This window comes from Centroberyx gerrardi, chromosome 6 (genome assembly GCF_048128805.1).
Source record: "Centroberyx gerrardi isolate f3 chromosome 6, fCenGer3.hap1.cur.20231027, whole genome shotgun sequence".
NCBI lineage: Eukaryota > Metazoa > Chordata > Actinopteri > Beryciformes > Berycidae > Centroberyx > Centroberyx gerrardi.
The window spans coordinates 30,357,620-30,375,007 of NC_136002.1; the positions used below are offsets into that span (position 1 = coordinate 30,357,620).

Here is a 17,388-nt window from a genome sequence, read left to right on the forward strand (position 1 = left end):
CCTGCAACATTTCTGCCTCACAGTAAGATAATTTGACTTGGAATATCCTGGAATAGGCTTGATGTAATGTTTTTTTTTGTAGCGTAGAGGTGTGAGGATGTTTGAGGGCGCTAGGCAACAGGAGGCGGCGATGACGTACGAGAGGGAACTCTGGGAGTTTCCTGAGGGCTTCTGGGAGCTCGAATAGTCATAGCTCAACGGATCGCTTATTTATTTATATCACACCCTACACTGTGGTGTGTGTGTGTGTGTGTGTGTGTGTGTGTGTGTCAGTGGAAGTTGGAGTTAGTGTGTGTACCAGGGGGATTTCAGCGTAGGATAAGGGTGGATGGCATTCCCTTGTTAACAAAAACTGTAAGCCTTCAGTCCACACACGCACACACACACACACACACACACACACAAAACCACCGTCACCGTCATTAACAAGCTTTGTTCCAGCCAAACCCCCCAGTGAGTGCACATAAATGCGTGTAGAATCATGTGTGTTTTTAACATATTGTCGCTGTCGGGTGAAAACCTTGTATGTCCCAAATATCAGCTTTTCCAGAATTAAGAGAAACTGCCTTGATTTCAGGTCGACCAACATGTATTGTTGAGTTTATGGAGTGAGTTTTTAAAGGCGTTTATAAGCCCAAGGGGTTGTGGAATTTCTTAACCAATAGAAAACCATGCAATCCTACAACAGATGGTTGATTTAATTGATGAAAATAGTCAGGGATGTAGAGGAGGGTAAGCCCATCTAAATCCATTTTACCCACCTTTTTATTTTCAGAATAGAGCTTACCCACCTTTTTTAGGCTGACCCTGAGTTTCCCCTTAAATTTTCTCTTAAGTGACTTCAAATGTAGATTTTTTTCTTTTCCAAACTGTACAACAATGTCACATCCATATTCTGTATCTGCTCGTTCCAACGCTTCATTGAAGCTATAGCTGCTTTTCTGAAAATAACTGATTCTTGTCAATATCAGTGGTTACTTGCTTTGTGACGATGACAATGGCCTCTAACTGGAGAGCTCCCTATTTACTGCTCCATCAAACTGCCCATATGCTGGTGTGTGTGTACAGTCTGGTACAGGAGTACAGTCTTTCTGTTAAAAGCATCTCTCTTCATATTTTTACACCCTTATGCTTCATAATGAAACTCGACCTTTGACGCATTATCTCGTTTATGTGTTGTTCAGGTGATTCCCGACTGGAAGGAGCAGGAGTGGGATAAGGAGAAGCCAGACTCCTACGCCGGGATCTTCCACTTCCGGTTCTGGCGGTTCGGGGAGTGGGTGGACGTGGTGATCGACGACCGGCTGGCCACGGTGAACGGAGAGCTGGTGTACTGCCACTCCAACGACAGCAACGAGTTCTGGAGCGCGCTGGTGGAGAAGGCCTACGCCAAGTGAGCGCTTCCACCAATCACAGCGTGTGTGTGTGTGTGTGTCTGTGTTTGTGTGTCTGTGTGTGTGTCTGTGTGTGTGTGTTGTCTTCTACTATGTAGGGGAGTTACAAGTAGGGCTGAACAATTAATCGAAATTTTATCGAAATCGCAATATGGCCTACTGCAATTTTCAAATCGCAGGAGGCGCAATATTTGTTAAAGGCGTAATGTGTGTCAAAATACCATTTTAAATGAAATATTGTCGTGCTGCAGAGACGTCCTGGCCTACACATCATATTCTACAGACTTAAGAAAACATCTTTGTTTGGTACAGATCCCCGCAAAAATCACACCATAATCATTTTAATACGTTTTTCAATGAAAACGAGAATAATGATGTAAAAATTGTCATTCCCTCTAATATCGCAAATCATATCGCAATTGCAATATCAGTCAAAATAATCGCAATTAGATGTTTTTTCAAAATCGTTCAGCCCTAGTTACAAGGTGTGGGTGTTATAAGGTGCAGCGGGAATGCAGCAGACATCCTGGTGAATTTAGTGTTAATATTAGGGTTCATTTAACGTTAGGGTTAGGGCTGAGGGACTGGAGGTGAAGTTCCTTGCTCAGCGGCACCACAGCTGTAGTTTTTGAGTCGTTGGGTGTTTCTCATTCACTTTCCCCACCCAGTTTCTCCCAGCCAGTCTGGGATTCAAACACAGCAGACAACGGTGCAGGTTTAGGATTACGGTTAAATTCCCAGATGTCGAGATAACATTGAATCAGTGTTGAAACATAGAATTGAAATTAATATTAAATTAAAATCAATTTTGCACCCTGAAATAATGTTGATCCAACATTGAAAATGGATGTTATTTGAATTCAAATTCAATCATTGATTTAACATCAAATTAACATTGAAACAGTATATAATTAACCCTGTTTTATTTACAGATTCTATGCTGACTTGCCAGTAAAATACCATTTGTCTCAGCTCCTTTCAATCTGAGACTAAGTGGGGCTGCAGCTAACAAGTCACCAACTCAAGAAATAGATATAAAACCTATTTCAACCAGACATAAATTAAAATCTAATTTTATTAACAATGAAATTGTAAAATATGTAAAATACAGTACATAAAAAAATGAAAAATTGGGAATATTTAGAAAGGAATAATCGCAATATGCCTTATTAATGATTTTTGTGTCACTGTGAATCCATTTTCAATATTGAATCAACATTATTTCAGGGTACAAAGCTGATGTTGCATTACTGTAACATTGCACACACGTTGACATCTGGGTTACTGTTAGACATGAAGAAATTAGTGAGAAATTCAGCCTCATTAAAGTATGGTAATAAATATGTGCATGTGTCTTTGTGTATGTTGTTTAGATTTGTGTTAATGTTAAGGTTAGAGATGAAGGAATAAATGAATGTATGAAATGTGCTCGAGCAAACCGCTGTAAATGAAATTTGTGTTTACGTGTTTGTGTGTGTGAATGTGTTTATGTGTGTTTTCTTAGGATGTACGGGTGTTACGAGGCGATGGACGGGGGGAACACGGCCGACGCCCTGGTGGATTTCACCGGCGGAGTTTCGGAGCCGCTGGACCTGATGGAGAACGGGTTCAAAGACGACGAGGAGAAACGCAGCGAGCTGTTTGAGAGAGTGCTGAAAGTCCACAACAGAGGAGGACTGATCAGCTGCTCTATCAGGGTGAGGAGAGGACACACACACACACGCACACACACACACACATATACAAGCCTGGTACACACACGTTTACAAGCATAAATGCATGCACACACTGAAAAAAAAATACACTTACAGAAACACACACGCATGAGCAGACAGGCACATGCAGGTAGACACACATGCTTACGAGCACAAGCACAAATACACACACAGGCAGACAGGCAACAAATGGACGAATGAATGACTGAATTAATCAGTGAATAAAGGAATGACCAAATAACTGAATGACTGAATTCAGGAATGACTGGATGATTGAATGACTGAGTAAACAAATGACTGAATAAAGGGTAACACTTTACAATAAGGGTCACTAAGTTACGGGTTAGTTAATGCTTAATAAGCATTAACTAACCCTTAATTAACAGTTAACTAATGTGTCTGGTAATCATTTACTAATGGTGTTCATGTTAACTAAGGTATTAATTTATACATTATTTAATAGTCATCTTTATAAACTATTAAATAATGTATAAATTAATACCTTAGTTAACATGAACACCATTAGTAAATTACACATTAGTTAACTGTTAATTAAGGGTTAGTTAATGCTTATTAAGCATTAACTAACCCTTATTAAGCATTAACTAACCCTTAACTTAGTGACCCTTATTGTAAAGTGTTACCGAATAAATGACTGAATAAACAAATGACTGAATGATTGAATGACTGAATGAACAAATGACTGAATGAACAAATGATTGAATGAACAAATGATTGAATGACTGAATGAACAAATGATTGAATGATTGAATGACTGAATGAACAAATGACTGAATGAACAAATGATTGAATGATAATGACTGGATGGCGCTGCAGGCGACCAGCGCAGCGGACATGGAGGCGCGGCTGGCCTGCGGCCTGGTGAAGGGCCACGCCTACGCGGTGACGGACGTCCGCAAGGTGAGGCTGGGCCACGGCCTGCTGGCCTACTTCAGGTCAGACAAACTCACCATGATCCGCATGAGAAACCCCTGGGGCCAGAGGGAGTGGAACGGACCCTGGAGCGACAGGTGAGGAGGAGGAGGAGGAGGAGAGAGACGGTTTTCCACGTCTTATATCTTGGTTTATACTGTGTTCACATGGGTGTTCACTGGCTGCTCCTGTTTCCAGGGATAATAAAGGTTAGAGAGAAAATAGGGGGGAGGGAATGAATGAGAAGGAGAGAGAGAGATGGGAGGAGAGAGAGAAAATGAGTGGGGAGGACAGAGAGAGGCAGAGAAAGAGAGAGAGACACAGACAGACAGACAGACAGACAGACAGACAGAATAGCTGGGGAATTGGAGAGAAAGAGAGAGAAGGGGAGAGTGTAATAGTATTGACAGTCGGCAAAGCTTTCCTGTCGAGTTTTTGGTCAGACTACGGGCCGGTCTCTGTCGTCTCTGTCCTTTCGTTCGTTCATCACACAATATCTCACACACCGCCGGCCGGGTTTTGACGAAACTTGGGAGAATGATGCATCTCATCCCTGCGTTACAGTGTTTTCAAAATTACACTGACTGGCGCTGCAATTACAGGTCAAAACCATCAAAGTATTATACTCTCAGTCAAAACAAGCTGACATATTTGTCTGTGGGGATAACATGTTTACTATGACCTTATTACTTTGTTTATTGACTTTATCCACCCATATGTTCCTATCCAACCCAAAGATTCAAACTGGTTACCTGAGTTTAAAAAGAGCCACTTCAGTGAATTGAGCATACAGATAAAGTATTGATGAATTGATTAATGTTGATTCCAGTGATAAATATTTATGTGATCATTATTTACCTTTCCTCCTGTTATCAGCTCTGAGGAGTGGCAGAAGGTCAGTAAGAGTGAGAGGGAGAACATCGGCGTCACCGTGCAGGACGACGGAGAGTTCTGGTGAGTTGTGGTGCCACGCCGCCACCTGGTGGCCGACAGTGACTTCCTGCTTGTGACAGTAGACCCAATTCTCAGGTGTCTCTTAATATTTCTTCATTCTCGACTTCTCCTTCTATGTCTCCAGGGTTAGTTTTGTTGACTTCATAGCTAATTTCACTGATTCTGAGGTGTCTTATAAACACATTATACCTCAGTTCACACATCTCTCTTTCTCTCTTTCTTTCTCATAGCAGACTTATCTCCCTCTCTCTCTCTCTCTCTCTCTCTCTCTCTCTCTCTGTCTTTCTCCCTCTCTTTTCCCTTGATTCCTCTCTCTCCATCGCCCCATCCCTCTTTTCATCCCTTCTACCTCATGTCTCCCTCCTTCTCCTCCTCCCTTTCTTCCACCCATCCCTTCCTTCCTTCTCTTTCTCCCTTACTCATTCGATCTCTCCCTTTCTGTCTTCATCCCTCTACTCCTTCCTTTCTCCCTCTCCTCCCTCTTTCTCCCTTTTCATCCCTCCATTGCTCTCATCTTCCATCCATTCTCTCTCGCTCTCCCTTTTCCGCTCTTCATCCCACCCTCCCTCTCACCATCGCTTTCTCCCTCCTTTCCTCCCTCACCACCCCTCCCCCATCCCTCTATCTCTCTCTCCCCCTCCCATCCCTTGCGCCAAGATGAGGTGTGCTGACTTTATAGCAAACTTCACAAATCGTATCCATTGTCTTATCATAAATATCTCTGTTCATAAATAAACCTTTTCTATTTATCTTCCCCCTTCGCTCTTCTTCCCTCTCTCTCTCTCTCTCTCTCTCTCTCTCTCTCTCTCTCTCTCCCCCTCCCTCCAGGATGACGTTTGATGACTTCATCGCTAACTTCACAGACCTCATCCTGTGTCGTCTGATCAACACGTCCTACCTGAGTTTCCATAAGACCTGGGAGGAGGCTGTGATGCAGGGCTCCTGGCGTCGCCACGACGACCCGCTTAGCAACCGCTCGGGGGGCTGTATCAACAACAAGCAGTCCTTCCTGCAGAACCCGCAGGTGTGTGTGTTGGGTGGGTAGCAAGTGGTGGTATAGCTAGTATCTCATTATGATTATTATCATGATTATAATTATAATCATTAGCATCATTATTATTGATCACCGTGTGTATTTTTCATCTCCCTTTGTGGCCAATATATGTGTATTAAAGCTGTAGCATTTTAACATTAACTATTCTATAAATCTAGTTTAGTTTAGTTAAATATAAAAAATGGTTGGAAATTTTAAGATTTAGAAGAAAAAAGTTTGTTTTCTCACTTAATGTCTGTCTTTCTGCCTTTGTAGTATGTGTGTGTATTAATAGTAATGTGTGTATGTGTCTCTCTGTGTTGTGTATGTGTGTATGGATAATGATATGTGTGTATTTGTCTCTGTGTGTAGTACATGTTTGACGTGAAGAAGCCGGAGGACGAGGTGTTGATCTGTCTGCAGCAGAGAGACCGCCGAGCCAGACTGAAAGAGGGGCGAGGAGAAAACCTGGCCATCGGCTTCGATTTACACAGGGTCAGCACAGAGTGTGTGTGTGTGTGTGTGTGTGTGTATGATAAAGTTATTACATATTTTAACACCTTACTGAACTTAGTGTTCGAACAACCATGGTGTGGATGTTGCGTCACCCTCCACAATCTATGTTATCCTTGTTTCACACAGCTAAGTATTTTATTTTTATTTTTTTCATTACAGCTTCAAAAACCATCAGAATCCACCTCAGTAGATAAAGAAATCCAGAACAGAGGAACCCCCAAAAGCAAAAATAGTCAATATTAGTGTTGGATGTAGTTAAAGGCATTAACATAATTGATGATATATTGATGTTTGTTCAGTTTTGTAGCTTTTGGTAACTGAAGGAAGGAATTGAAGAGCTGAAGGTATTGCAGATTTTTCTACTGGTGCACTCATTTGAAGTCACTGTAGATAAGAGCATCAGCTAAATGCTTAAAATGTGAGTGTAAAATGTGTGTGTGTTGTGTTTACCTGTCTGTCTCTATGTGTGCAGGTGGAGTTGAACAGGACCTACCGTATGCACGTCACCCAGCAGAAGGTTGGCGGCAGCGTCTACATCAACTCCAGGTGTGTGTTCCTGCGCATCGACCTGAAGCAGGGACGCTACGTCATCATCCCCACGACCTTCGACCCCAGCCTGGAGGGAGACTTCCTGCTCCGCATCTTCACCGACGTGCCGTCCGACTGCAAGTAAGGACACAAAGTCTGTCTGGAGATCATTTTAGTGCCGTCTCTGCTGTAGTTGGTTTGGTGTGAACCCTTCGATGTTTGCTGTTACCAGTCTTCATTCTCTCTCTCCTTCTCTCTCTCTCTCTCTCTCTCTCTCTCTCTCCTACAGGGAGTTAACTCTGGATGAGCCTCCTCAGACCTGCTGGTCAGGGTTGTGTGGTTATCCCTCTCTGGTCACTCAGGTCCACATCCTGCAGGCCGACGGGCTGGCAGGACAAGACTCTGATGGAGGTACATAGATATGCGTCACAAATCTCCCAGCAACCACATCTGATTCCATCATGGAGGTCCAGTGGAGAACTGGCTGTTCGTTAATAATGTCTAACAACCAGATGCGCCTCCTCTGTTTGAAAGAAAAAAGTCATTACCCGAGGTCCATCATCCACTATTTCTAAACATATCTCGAAATCACAATGCAGTAATTATATGTATCTTGTGTGTTTGTGTGTGTGTGTGTGTGTGTGTGTGTGTGTGTTTCCCAGCGTCAGACCCCTATGTGATAATCCGCTGTGAAGGGGAGAAGGTTCGCTCTCCGGTCCATAAAGACACACGCAGCCCCGTCTTCGACACCAAGGGGCTTTTCTACAGGAAGAAAGCCAACCGGGCCATCAGTGTCGAGGTATGGGTGTGTGTGGTGTGTGTGTGTGTGTGCTTGAGTGTTCATGTGTATGTCTCTCATTTGTTAAGAAGTGCATATATATTTATGTTTTTTGTAATTTGTGTCATATTTCCTTTTGTACATACTCCAGTTCTGCTGCTACTCTTAATGCTGGAATCCATATTTTTTTCATACTCTCATCTGAACCCCATTTTTTTCTATTCTTATTTCTATATATATCATATTCTTTTTGATATATCCTTACACTATTTGCTGCTACAACAGCCCAAGTTTTGTCTTATCTTATGAAAAATAAAAAAAATAAAATATCTAAATTAAAGAATTAACAATAAATCTCTCTCTCTCTCTCTCTCTCTCTCTCTCTCTCTCTCTCTCACACACACAAACACACACACACTCTCTCTCTCTCTCTCTCTCTCTCTCTCTCTCTCACACACACACACACACACTCTCTCTCTCTCACACACACACACACACACACTCTCTCTCTCTCTCTCTCTCTCTCTCTCCCTCCTCCTCCTCAGATCTACAACCATAACGTGATGATGGATTCCTTCATGGGTCAGGTGACTTTGCCGGCCGAACCCGGAGACTTCCAGCAGACTCTCCACCTGAGAGACAAGGGCGATCGCCGTGACAACGACCTCCCCGGAACCCTCACCATCGCCGTGGCGACCAGCAGGGTGCTCACCAACATCTGAGACGGACCGCAAAGCCGTCCAGTCGGGGTCCAATCAGAATCAGTCTGTTCTTGTTAGAGTAAAGTTTACTAATAGTTTACCACAAATTTATACCGCAGCTTTGCCATCATTTGCCCTTAGTGGCAAATTTCTGGCAGTAATGGAAGCTTTACTTTCAAGAAGAATGCACATCCAAAAAAGCTCCATAGAATTAAGAGAAAATGATGAAAAATGCACAAAAAATATTTATTTGCTCACCATCATTTAGCTGTATGCCCTTTTCAGTGCGTCATGGCAGTTCCTTTTTTACCTTTTCACCATTTAATGTCACAAAAACTAGACTGCATAACTACAAAAACTAATACAATAGAAAATAGGTCTTTGTCTCTCTCTCTATAGTCAAATATATCACAACAGACTAACACTTGTTTACACCATACATCTTTACAAAGCATGTTAACTGTGTGTTAATCTTATCTATTCTTATTACGGACCAAAGATATACAAACAGTGTTGTTTTCTATTGCAACGTGCCAATATTTGTAGCCTTCAGTCACACCACACAAGTCCAGTTTGTGATTTTTTTTTTTTTACAACAACATACTTTAATTTCCCTTGTGAATACACAGCATTTGAGGTGTAAATACTAAATATCATAAAGAAACATAAGCCATTTCGGGGGGGGGGGGGGGGGGGGGGGGGGACGCCTTCCTCCAGAGCAACTTACAGTACTATGAGTGCATACATTTTTAGTGTAACTGGTGGAAATCAGACCCCTAACCCGGCAGTGTTAGTGCCATTTTCTGCATACTGACCACATCACCTGAAAGTATGCTACCTCCACTGCCGTATATTACAAAGGAAAACAACAGCCAAGCATACTTTAGAGCCTGAGATTTGACAAAAAATCACTCCACTGAAAACTACGGCTCTTTGACTGAAGGGATTTATCATCTCAAAGCCTTGTAAGAAGGGAGAGAAGAGACAGTGTTGTCACAGCCAGCCATATTGGAGGTATGTACAACATACATACAGTGTCAGTTTACAACGTCCTCACCCTCACCCACATGAGACTGTAGATGTGATCTCACTGTGCTGCGTGTGTCCTGCCCCCTTAACTCTGATTGGTTATCCCTATAGGGGTTACCTTAATTCGTGCCATTATGTGTCCCTGTTGAATTAAAGTAAATGCATCCTAGAAGGGATGCAAAATGGGCTTGGGACAATTCAGCGTCGATTCAGTCAAAACAAAATGTTAATACGAACTTCAATTCGTCATTCGCTAGTGGCAGAGTATTCTTTTCCACACATGTTTTATATGGCAACCCTCTTGTGCCAAAAGCTTTTCATTACTTGAATTTTGAAGAAAATCGAATCTAATTGAATCGAATCAAACTAAACCCAGCCATTGAATAAAGTAAAAGCCAAGCCCAGACAGGATAGTGTGTCTGTGTGCCATGCAGTACCAGATCAGGCCACTGAGCGGCAGCAGAGAGACCGCAAACTGCCACAGCTTCAGTCCAGCAGCAACAGCAACAGTGATAACAATAATGTCACTGTAGGGAAATAATATTTTCTCTTGCTCCCCCAGGTACAGGAGATGAGCAGCTTTGCAAGGAATTATGATTATTATTTTGTCATGACATTTTTGTTTCTTGCAGCCAACTGTCTTACCATTGATTGATAGCATTGATTTACCAATTTACCGATCGCTGCCGCTGCTCAGGCATCTTCATCTTAAAAAGTCGTCAGTATAACCTAAGAATATGTTTTAACACAGTCTTTGTTTACTTTTGTTTACCATTTATTGTATCATTATTTTATCATTTCAGTTTACTTTATCTTGTAGATAGATAACTAGAATCGTAGAGTTTATAATAGTATGTAAATTAGCCATATTTTATGTACAATCAATACATAACCTGTCGTTGTGTTTACTGCCGTTGGTTTATTGGGTTCATTGCCACTTGTTTTATATTTTGTCTGTAAAGCAAACATCCATTTTAAAACAGAACTGAAATATGTTTTTCTGTGATGATTTAGACTTCTTTACAAACACAGACTCCCAGTTTGACATTACATTTCATGTTTTGGGCTTTTTATCTGATGCTGTTGTCCAGAGCAACTTTCAGTGAGTGAGCAGGTATATACGCTGTTTCATGGGAAACGGTATGTATCCAAAAGGTCAGCCAACAGACTTTTTGTTTTCAAGACAGTCTCATTAACCACTAGGTCATGTAAAGGTCGTGACATATGGACAGCAGTTTGAGGTGGAGGAGATGAGCAGGTTTTTTCCTAGTAATATGAATATGTGGTCACATCTATAGACACGTTATACCCAGGGTGAATTTTCAGATGTATCAGTCATTTTTCTGGTTCAAGTGTGTTTTCACTATTCTGAACTGAAGCTCATTTGGGTGTAAAAGCTCAAACAATCCTTCGCAGGTCACAGTGGCTTCTGATGAATACACACACATGCATTTACAGTAATATGCGTTAATAGCAACACATGCATACTGTTATCATATTTCTAAGAATTGGGTCCCTTGATTTTTCTGGAAGAACTGGTATCCAAACCTACTGACGCTGCCTCCTAACTCCCTGCAATGTAAAGTATATTAAGTAAAATGCTGTTGGTAGGTAGGTAGTAGGTTGAACTTTAGTTTAGCTTACTTACAAAGTGATAAAACATAGAGGCAAAGTGATAAAATGCAATGATGAAAGAAAGAAGAGGCAGTTAGTAGTTTGTGCAGGAGAGATAAAACCAAAAAACGAGGGATTATAAAAACAAAAGTACTTTGCAGACTGAGCCAACACAGCAGGCCACAAGGTTAGATGTTTTCCTGTGAGAAGAAACGTTTTAAATATGTGGATCTGTAGGGAAAAACAGTTGAAGAACCTGTGGTGTTGAGTGTAGTGAGAAATTCATCTAGCTGAGCTGCAGAAGTCACACACACACACACACACACACACACACACACACACACTGGCTCCATTCATCACCGCAGGCTGCAGATTAAGATTCAGTTTCACCGCAGCACCGCTGATCTTAAATTTCTTGCTGTGCTGAAGCGCTTCACTTGTTAAGACTAATTGTTACATACACTGAATGTGCCGAATATTAGGAACACTTAACTCTTCATGTGAAGTTCACTGATGAGGTGAAATCCAGGTAAAATACATTATAACTTATTGATTTCCTTTATTAAATCTATACCGATCACAAAGGAGGAGATGTAGATAAAGAGAAGCGGACGAGTTACAGAAGGATTTTTAAGGCAATTTATGCAGTTCAATATCAGGGAGATGTCCCTAATATTTTCTATATTAGTTTTCATTCAAAAAAAGATACCTGCTTTTACAAAATGATTGATCAGACAAAAAAACATGGTAATTTTTTCAACTTAAGTCCTTGGTTGACAAAATAATAACACTTTTACATAGTTGACACTCCTATATTTTAGATATATTAAATGATGAACTTCAGGTAATGATTTTATTTCCAAAAACTGATCAAAATAAATTTGGAACATAGCTATTTATCTGAACCAGCGAGTGGGACGGCCGGTTAAAAATCGCAGCACTTCAGCACAGAGAGAAATCCAAGATGTGAAAAGTTAAATTTCCAAAACACAACATGTAGACGTTCTTGATAACTGTGGACACAAGATAACATCACATCACCCAATTTCTAATATTTTACCAAAGGCCCATTTCATCAGATCCCACAATCCCCTGCAGCAGCCACTGAATACGAGTCAAAACCACTTACAGTTCATTAACATAAAGGAACATTTCACCACTTTTCCATCTCGTTCCTCTCTTCTCCTCCTCTCTCTCGTATATATCAGGTGTACATCCATCCATGCATGCATTTATACTGCATGGTGGCTTTGTTTAAAGGCCTTATAGACAGTATGTACGTACCGATATACATCTGATGTATAACTACCACTGTTTTATCACACGGGGGGAAAGTTGATGATATTATAAACACTTTCTGTTCTCATCTCTGTTTTTATATTGGACTTGTATATATTGTTTACAGCAGTGATGGTTTACTGTAATAAACATGACTGAACTGAAAACATAGTGGCTGAATTGTCTCTGTGCAGTGTGCGTGTGTGTGTGTGTGTGTGTGTGAGTGTGTGTGTGTGTGAGTCAGTGAGCTGTAAAGAACAGGCTGATTGATCTGTCACATTAACAGCGACAGCCGTGACCTTTACCGCTGCCGCGCTCTTAGGACTCTCTGGACAATAGGGTGTGTGTGTGTGTGTGTGTGTGTGTGCCTGAATAGGTGGGTGTGTCTGTCTACATGTGTATATGTGTGTGTGAGAGTGAGTTTCTGGTTGTATATGTATATGGTTGTGTGTGTGTGTGTGTGCATGTATGTATACTGTATATCCTATATGTGTGTGAGAGAGTGTATCTGGTTATATCTGTGTATTTTTGTGTTTGTGTGTGTGTGTGTGTCTGTGTGTGGTGGTGGGGATTTATCCATGCGTGTGTATGTGTGCGTTTCTTCATGAGAGTGTTTGTGTGTGTGTGTGTGTGTGTGTTTTCATGCATGTATTACTCTCCAGGGACACATTTAGGGTTGCATGTAGAAGGTGATTCATTGTTTATATCTTTGTGTCTTTATGTCTTTGTGTGTGTGTGTGTGTGTGTGACAAATTTAGGTTTGCATGTAAAAGGGTGTGCACTGTTTTCCTGTACACCCTGTAATTGTTTCTGTGTGTGTGTGTGTGTTTGCACGTGTGTGTGTGTGTGTGTGTGCTTTTGTGTCTAATTACGTGTGTGACCTCCTGTACGTTGTACCTCATCGCCCCCCACTGAGTTTCTGTCTCTCTCTCTCTGTCTGTCTATGTCGCTCTACCTCTCTCTCTCTCTCTCTCTCTGTAACAGGGATCAGTGGCAGTGAATGAGCTGCTTGCCGTGTCACCGTTAATACCAACGAGAAAGAGGAGGAGGAGGAGGGAGGGAGGGAGGGAGGGAGTCATTCAGTCCTTATACCTCCACGTAAAGAGAGAGGCGGGAGGGAGAGAGAGAGAGAGAGAGAGAGAGAGAGAGAGAGGAGGGAAGAAGAGAAAGAGAGAGGAGTCATTTCTTATACTTCCACACTGGAAGAGAGGAAGGAAAGGAGTCACATCTGATACCTTCATAAGAACAAGAGAAGGAGAAAGAGCAAGAGGGAGTCACTTACTCCTTACACCTCCACACTGAAAGAGAGGAGAGAGAGAAGGAGGGAGGAGGAGAAAGAAGAGAAAGAAAAAGGAGTCACTCTCTTCTTCTTCTTCTGGTTCCTTCTGCTGCAGGATCAACAGGTTTCTCTCCGGTGCATCACCTACCTGAAGAAAGAGACGACTGGCTTTTCCTCCTTTTCTCCTCCTTTGCTTCATCCCCTCCCTCCGTCCATCAGGACTGAACCGAAGGGATCGAAACCCCGACACCCGTCCGGAACGAGGGAAGGAGAGAGAGAGAGAGAGAGAGGAAGAGGAGAAGAGTTCAGATCACGCAAAGAGGTAAGAACACACAGTCAGTCAGTCAGTAGGCTTATGGTGGCATGCTGGCTTTAATGCTTAAAGCTCCTTACTGTGTGTGTGTGTGTGTGTGTGTGTGTGTGTGTGTGTGTGTGTGTGTGTGTGTGTGTGCGTGTTAAAGGGACATGGTTTATTTTTTGCATCACTGTCCTGTTCACATGCCTTCCTGATTCCCCAATATATCAGTAGGCAAATATAGAAAATTGCAAATATAGAAAATTACAAATATAGAAAACTGCAAGTTGCTCTGAAAATGCAGAGTGAAGTCACGGATTACTTAATGCTCCTTTAAGTATTATAATAAACTTTATTTATGGAGCAGTTTTCTTAACACAAGTTACAAAGTGCTTTACGGGAATAAAACAAAATAACAATAAAAATGGAATGAGAATAAAAAGAAAAGTATTGAAGGATATCTCCTAAGTACAGGACTTGGCGTGACTTTCTGCAGCTCAAAATTTCTCAAATCTTAAGTGATTTTTTTTAAGGAAAGTCTTGAATTACGATGCTTAATGCAACCATGGTAACCAGCCTCTCCGCCGACTCCAGCCTCTCAGTCCGACTCATTAAACCAGATCTTGACCATCATCTTTACAAACTCTTCTCCTGGTGTCACGGTGCTTTTTACACAGGGAGACAAGTTCAAACCTGTCCTTGAGCAAGGCACTGAACCCTACCAGCTCCAGGGCTGCTGTTCTGCAGCTGAACTCTGACCTCTGACCTCTCTGGGGTGGGGGTGGGGGTGGGGTGGGGGTGAAGTGAAAAGAGGATTTCCCTAAAGGGATCAATAGAGTTTCATTCACTTCCCTCTTGTGGATTTATGACAGTACCTAGATAACAGTCACACACTCACACACACACGCACACACACACACACACATATGTATATATACACACTCCCTGGCCTTATACCTTTTTGTTAGTTCACATCTCCATTTATGTCCTTTTTTTGTTCAGAAGAGCACTTTGTGTTTCACTGTAAGCACTTTAGAGATGGATTAAGTAAACTTTCTAAATTCGACTCCCTGTCCCTCCCTGAATACTCACAAAGCCTTTGTCCTCTTATCTTGATGTATATATTACAAATTCATTTTCAGCCCTGGGTGTAGCTGTGGTAAGGTCAATATTCAGACTGCAGCACGGTCTGCTGATGTAAGCAGGCAGCGTTTGTCAGAAGTTGGGTCAGGAAACAGCAACATGTACTGTAGGGAGTTATTCAGAAGAACGCGGCACCTAAAAACTTCTACGAAATTTGACATGACCTAAAGTGTGAGACAGGACTAATATTTAATAATACAGTGAGTATTGATAATGTATAAAAACGTATACTACTTGTGAAACATTTTGATGTGGCTGTGATGTGAGGCAGGCTGAACATTACCGGTCCTGATCTGATGTAACTCAACTGACTAACTGCTGTAAACCTGGATGTTAGAGGAGAGCTGCTGGGATTATCAAGGCATGCTGTCTATTAGACCGTGAATTTACTGTTTGTTCACACTGTGAGGGACTTGGTTTATGTGTTGCCAGAGGCTTTGATTGCCTCTATATACTGAACTGCAGCTACACATTTTTAAACAGGCAAATCATGTATTTTTAACTGCTTTAGTATTGCCTGTCAAGTCAAGTCAAGTCAAATTTATTTATAAAGCACATTTAAAAACAACTCACGTTGACCAAAGTGCTGTACAAACCAGAGCAGGCAGTAAAATCACAATAAAAAAGACTAAAAACAAAAACACCCACATGAGCATCAATACACACTAGGGCTGCCCCCTAATAGTCGACCAAACGTTAGTCGATGAGAAGAGTCTTAGTCGACCAAGTTTTTATTGGTCAGTTAGTCGCAGAAAAAAATAAAATAAAAAAACCCCTCAAACTCCATTCGGGATCTGCGCCTTGTCGTTACAAAGTTATTAGACCAGGCGGGTGTATTGCTGGGGACCCGAGGACCTGCAGTGTCGGATTTGGTGCAATTTGGACACATGACACATTCAATTTTAATAAACTTTGAATAAACAAGCGGACAGCGCTCTGTGCAGCAGCGGGGCTCAAAGCAAGCGACTGACAGCCTACGCCTATTGTGGGTTTTTTTTGGGTGAACCACAGTGTATTTCACCGGTGTTTCTTAAATAATTAAATTAATATCATAAACGTGCGACGACTAGTCGACTAACGGCTTGAACTAGCGACTACTAGTCGACTAGGAAAATCTGGTCGGGGGCAGCCCTAATACACACAGCACACAAATACACACAAATCGACAAATCATTGGCATAGGCACATATCAAACCACATCAGGAGGATCCAAACGCTAAAGAATAAAAGTATTTTTGTTTGTAGTTTTGAGCCCGGACTTGAAGGAATCAATGGAGGGGGCAGATCTGATCATGTAAACCTGTGATAATGTTACATTGTTTTTACCAGTTAAAATAGCTAGCACGCACTAATTAGGTAGCCTTAATCAAAAATAAACAGAAATAAACTCAATAAAACATCGACCCTAACGATGGATACAACTGTTCTCCAAGCATCGCTTTCGACACGTTTGTTCCTGCAGTCTTGTGGAGAACTGGGAAGCTTTGAATGGCTGGAATCACCTCCCGGTCCGTTTTGCTCTCGCCAGGCAGAACTTTTGTTCCTGAAACTGAATCACATCGGCCGGGGAACAAGGAAGCACCGAAATGTGATTGTGAGAAGTTCAGCCTGGGCAACAAGCTTGTTGAGCGTCCGCACGTCAGCCAAGTTCCCCCGCTCAGCTCTGTAGGAAGTGAACGCACTGGGATGATTGGAGGTGATACTCTGGGATACTGAAACCTGTGATCTCCCATTAGAAATGGATGGAAACCCCCCCGCCTTGTGAAAGCCTGTTCCCTGTCTCCAACGCCCCAAAAAGTGACCCATGGTTCATCGCCTTAGGGTTTGATGCAGCACACTCCCAGCCCATTAGGGCGTATTAATACGTCAATCTGTCCCTCTCAAAATGTGTGTGTGTTAGAGGGGGTGGGGGGGGTGGGGGGGTGGGGGGGGTGGGGGTCTCCTAAAGGCCCCTTGGGGTCTCAGCAGGGGGTTGGGTGAGGTGGGGTCACTCAGGGTGGGGGGCAATGAGATTTGGCTGCACAGATTTTAAGTAGTGCGTATTGGAATTGAAAGGGAAGTATGTTTGTGGAGGTGTGTAAAAATGTGTGTGTGTGTGTGTGTGTGTGTGTGTGTGTGTGCATGTGTGTGTGTGTGTGGGAAACACTGGGAAAACATCTAGTGGTGTAGAACAGTGAGGGAATACGGGAAATGAGCAG

The 17,388-nt window shown here is 42.2% G+C and overlaps 1 protein-coding gene across 1 annotated transcript in view; it reads left to right on the top strand.

The window, feature by feature from the left end:
• capn5a (calpain 5a) overlaps positions 1–12,633 on the top strand; it is a 42,211-nt gene extending 29,578 nt beyond the window's left edge. Inside the window, exons 4-13 of the mRNA XM_078284112.1 lie at positions 1,185–1,393; positions 2,899–3,091; positions 3,947–4,140; positions 4,919–4,996; positions 5,825–6,020; positions 6,402–6,524; positions 7,018–7,214; positions 7,363–7,484; positions 7,736–7,872; positions 8,397–12,633. Of these exons, the coding sequence (XP_078140238.1) occupies positions 1,185–1,393; positions 2,899–3,091; positions 3,947–4,140; positions 4,919–4,996; positions 5,825–6,020; positions 6,402–6,524; positions 7,018–7,214; positions 7,363–7,484; positions 7,736–7,872; positions 8,397–8,573 (1,626 nt within the window). The 3' untranslated portion in view covers positions 8,574–12,633. The remainder of the gene's footprint in view (positions 1–1,184; positions 1,394–2,898; positions 3,092–3,946; positions 4,141–4,918; positions 4,997–5,824; positions 6,021–6,401; positions 6,525–7,017; positions 7,215–7,362; positions 7,485–7,735; positions 7,873–8,396) is intronic.
• The last annotated feature ends 4,755 nt before the right edge of the window (positions 12,634–17,388 follow it).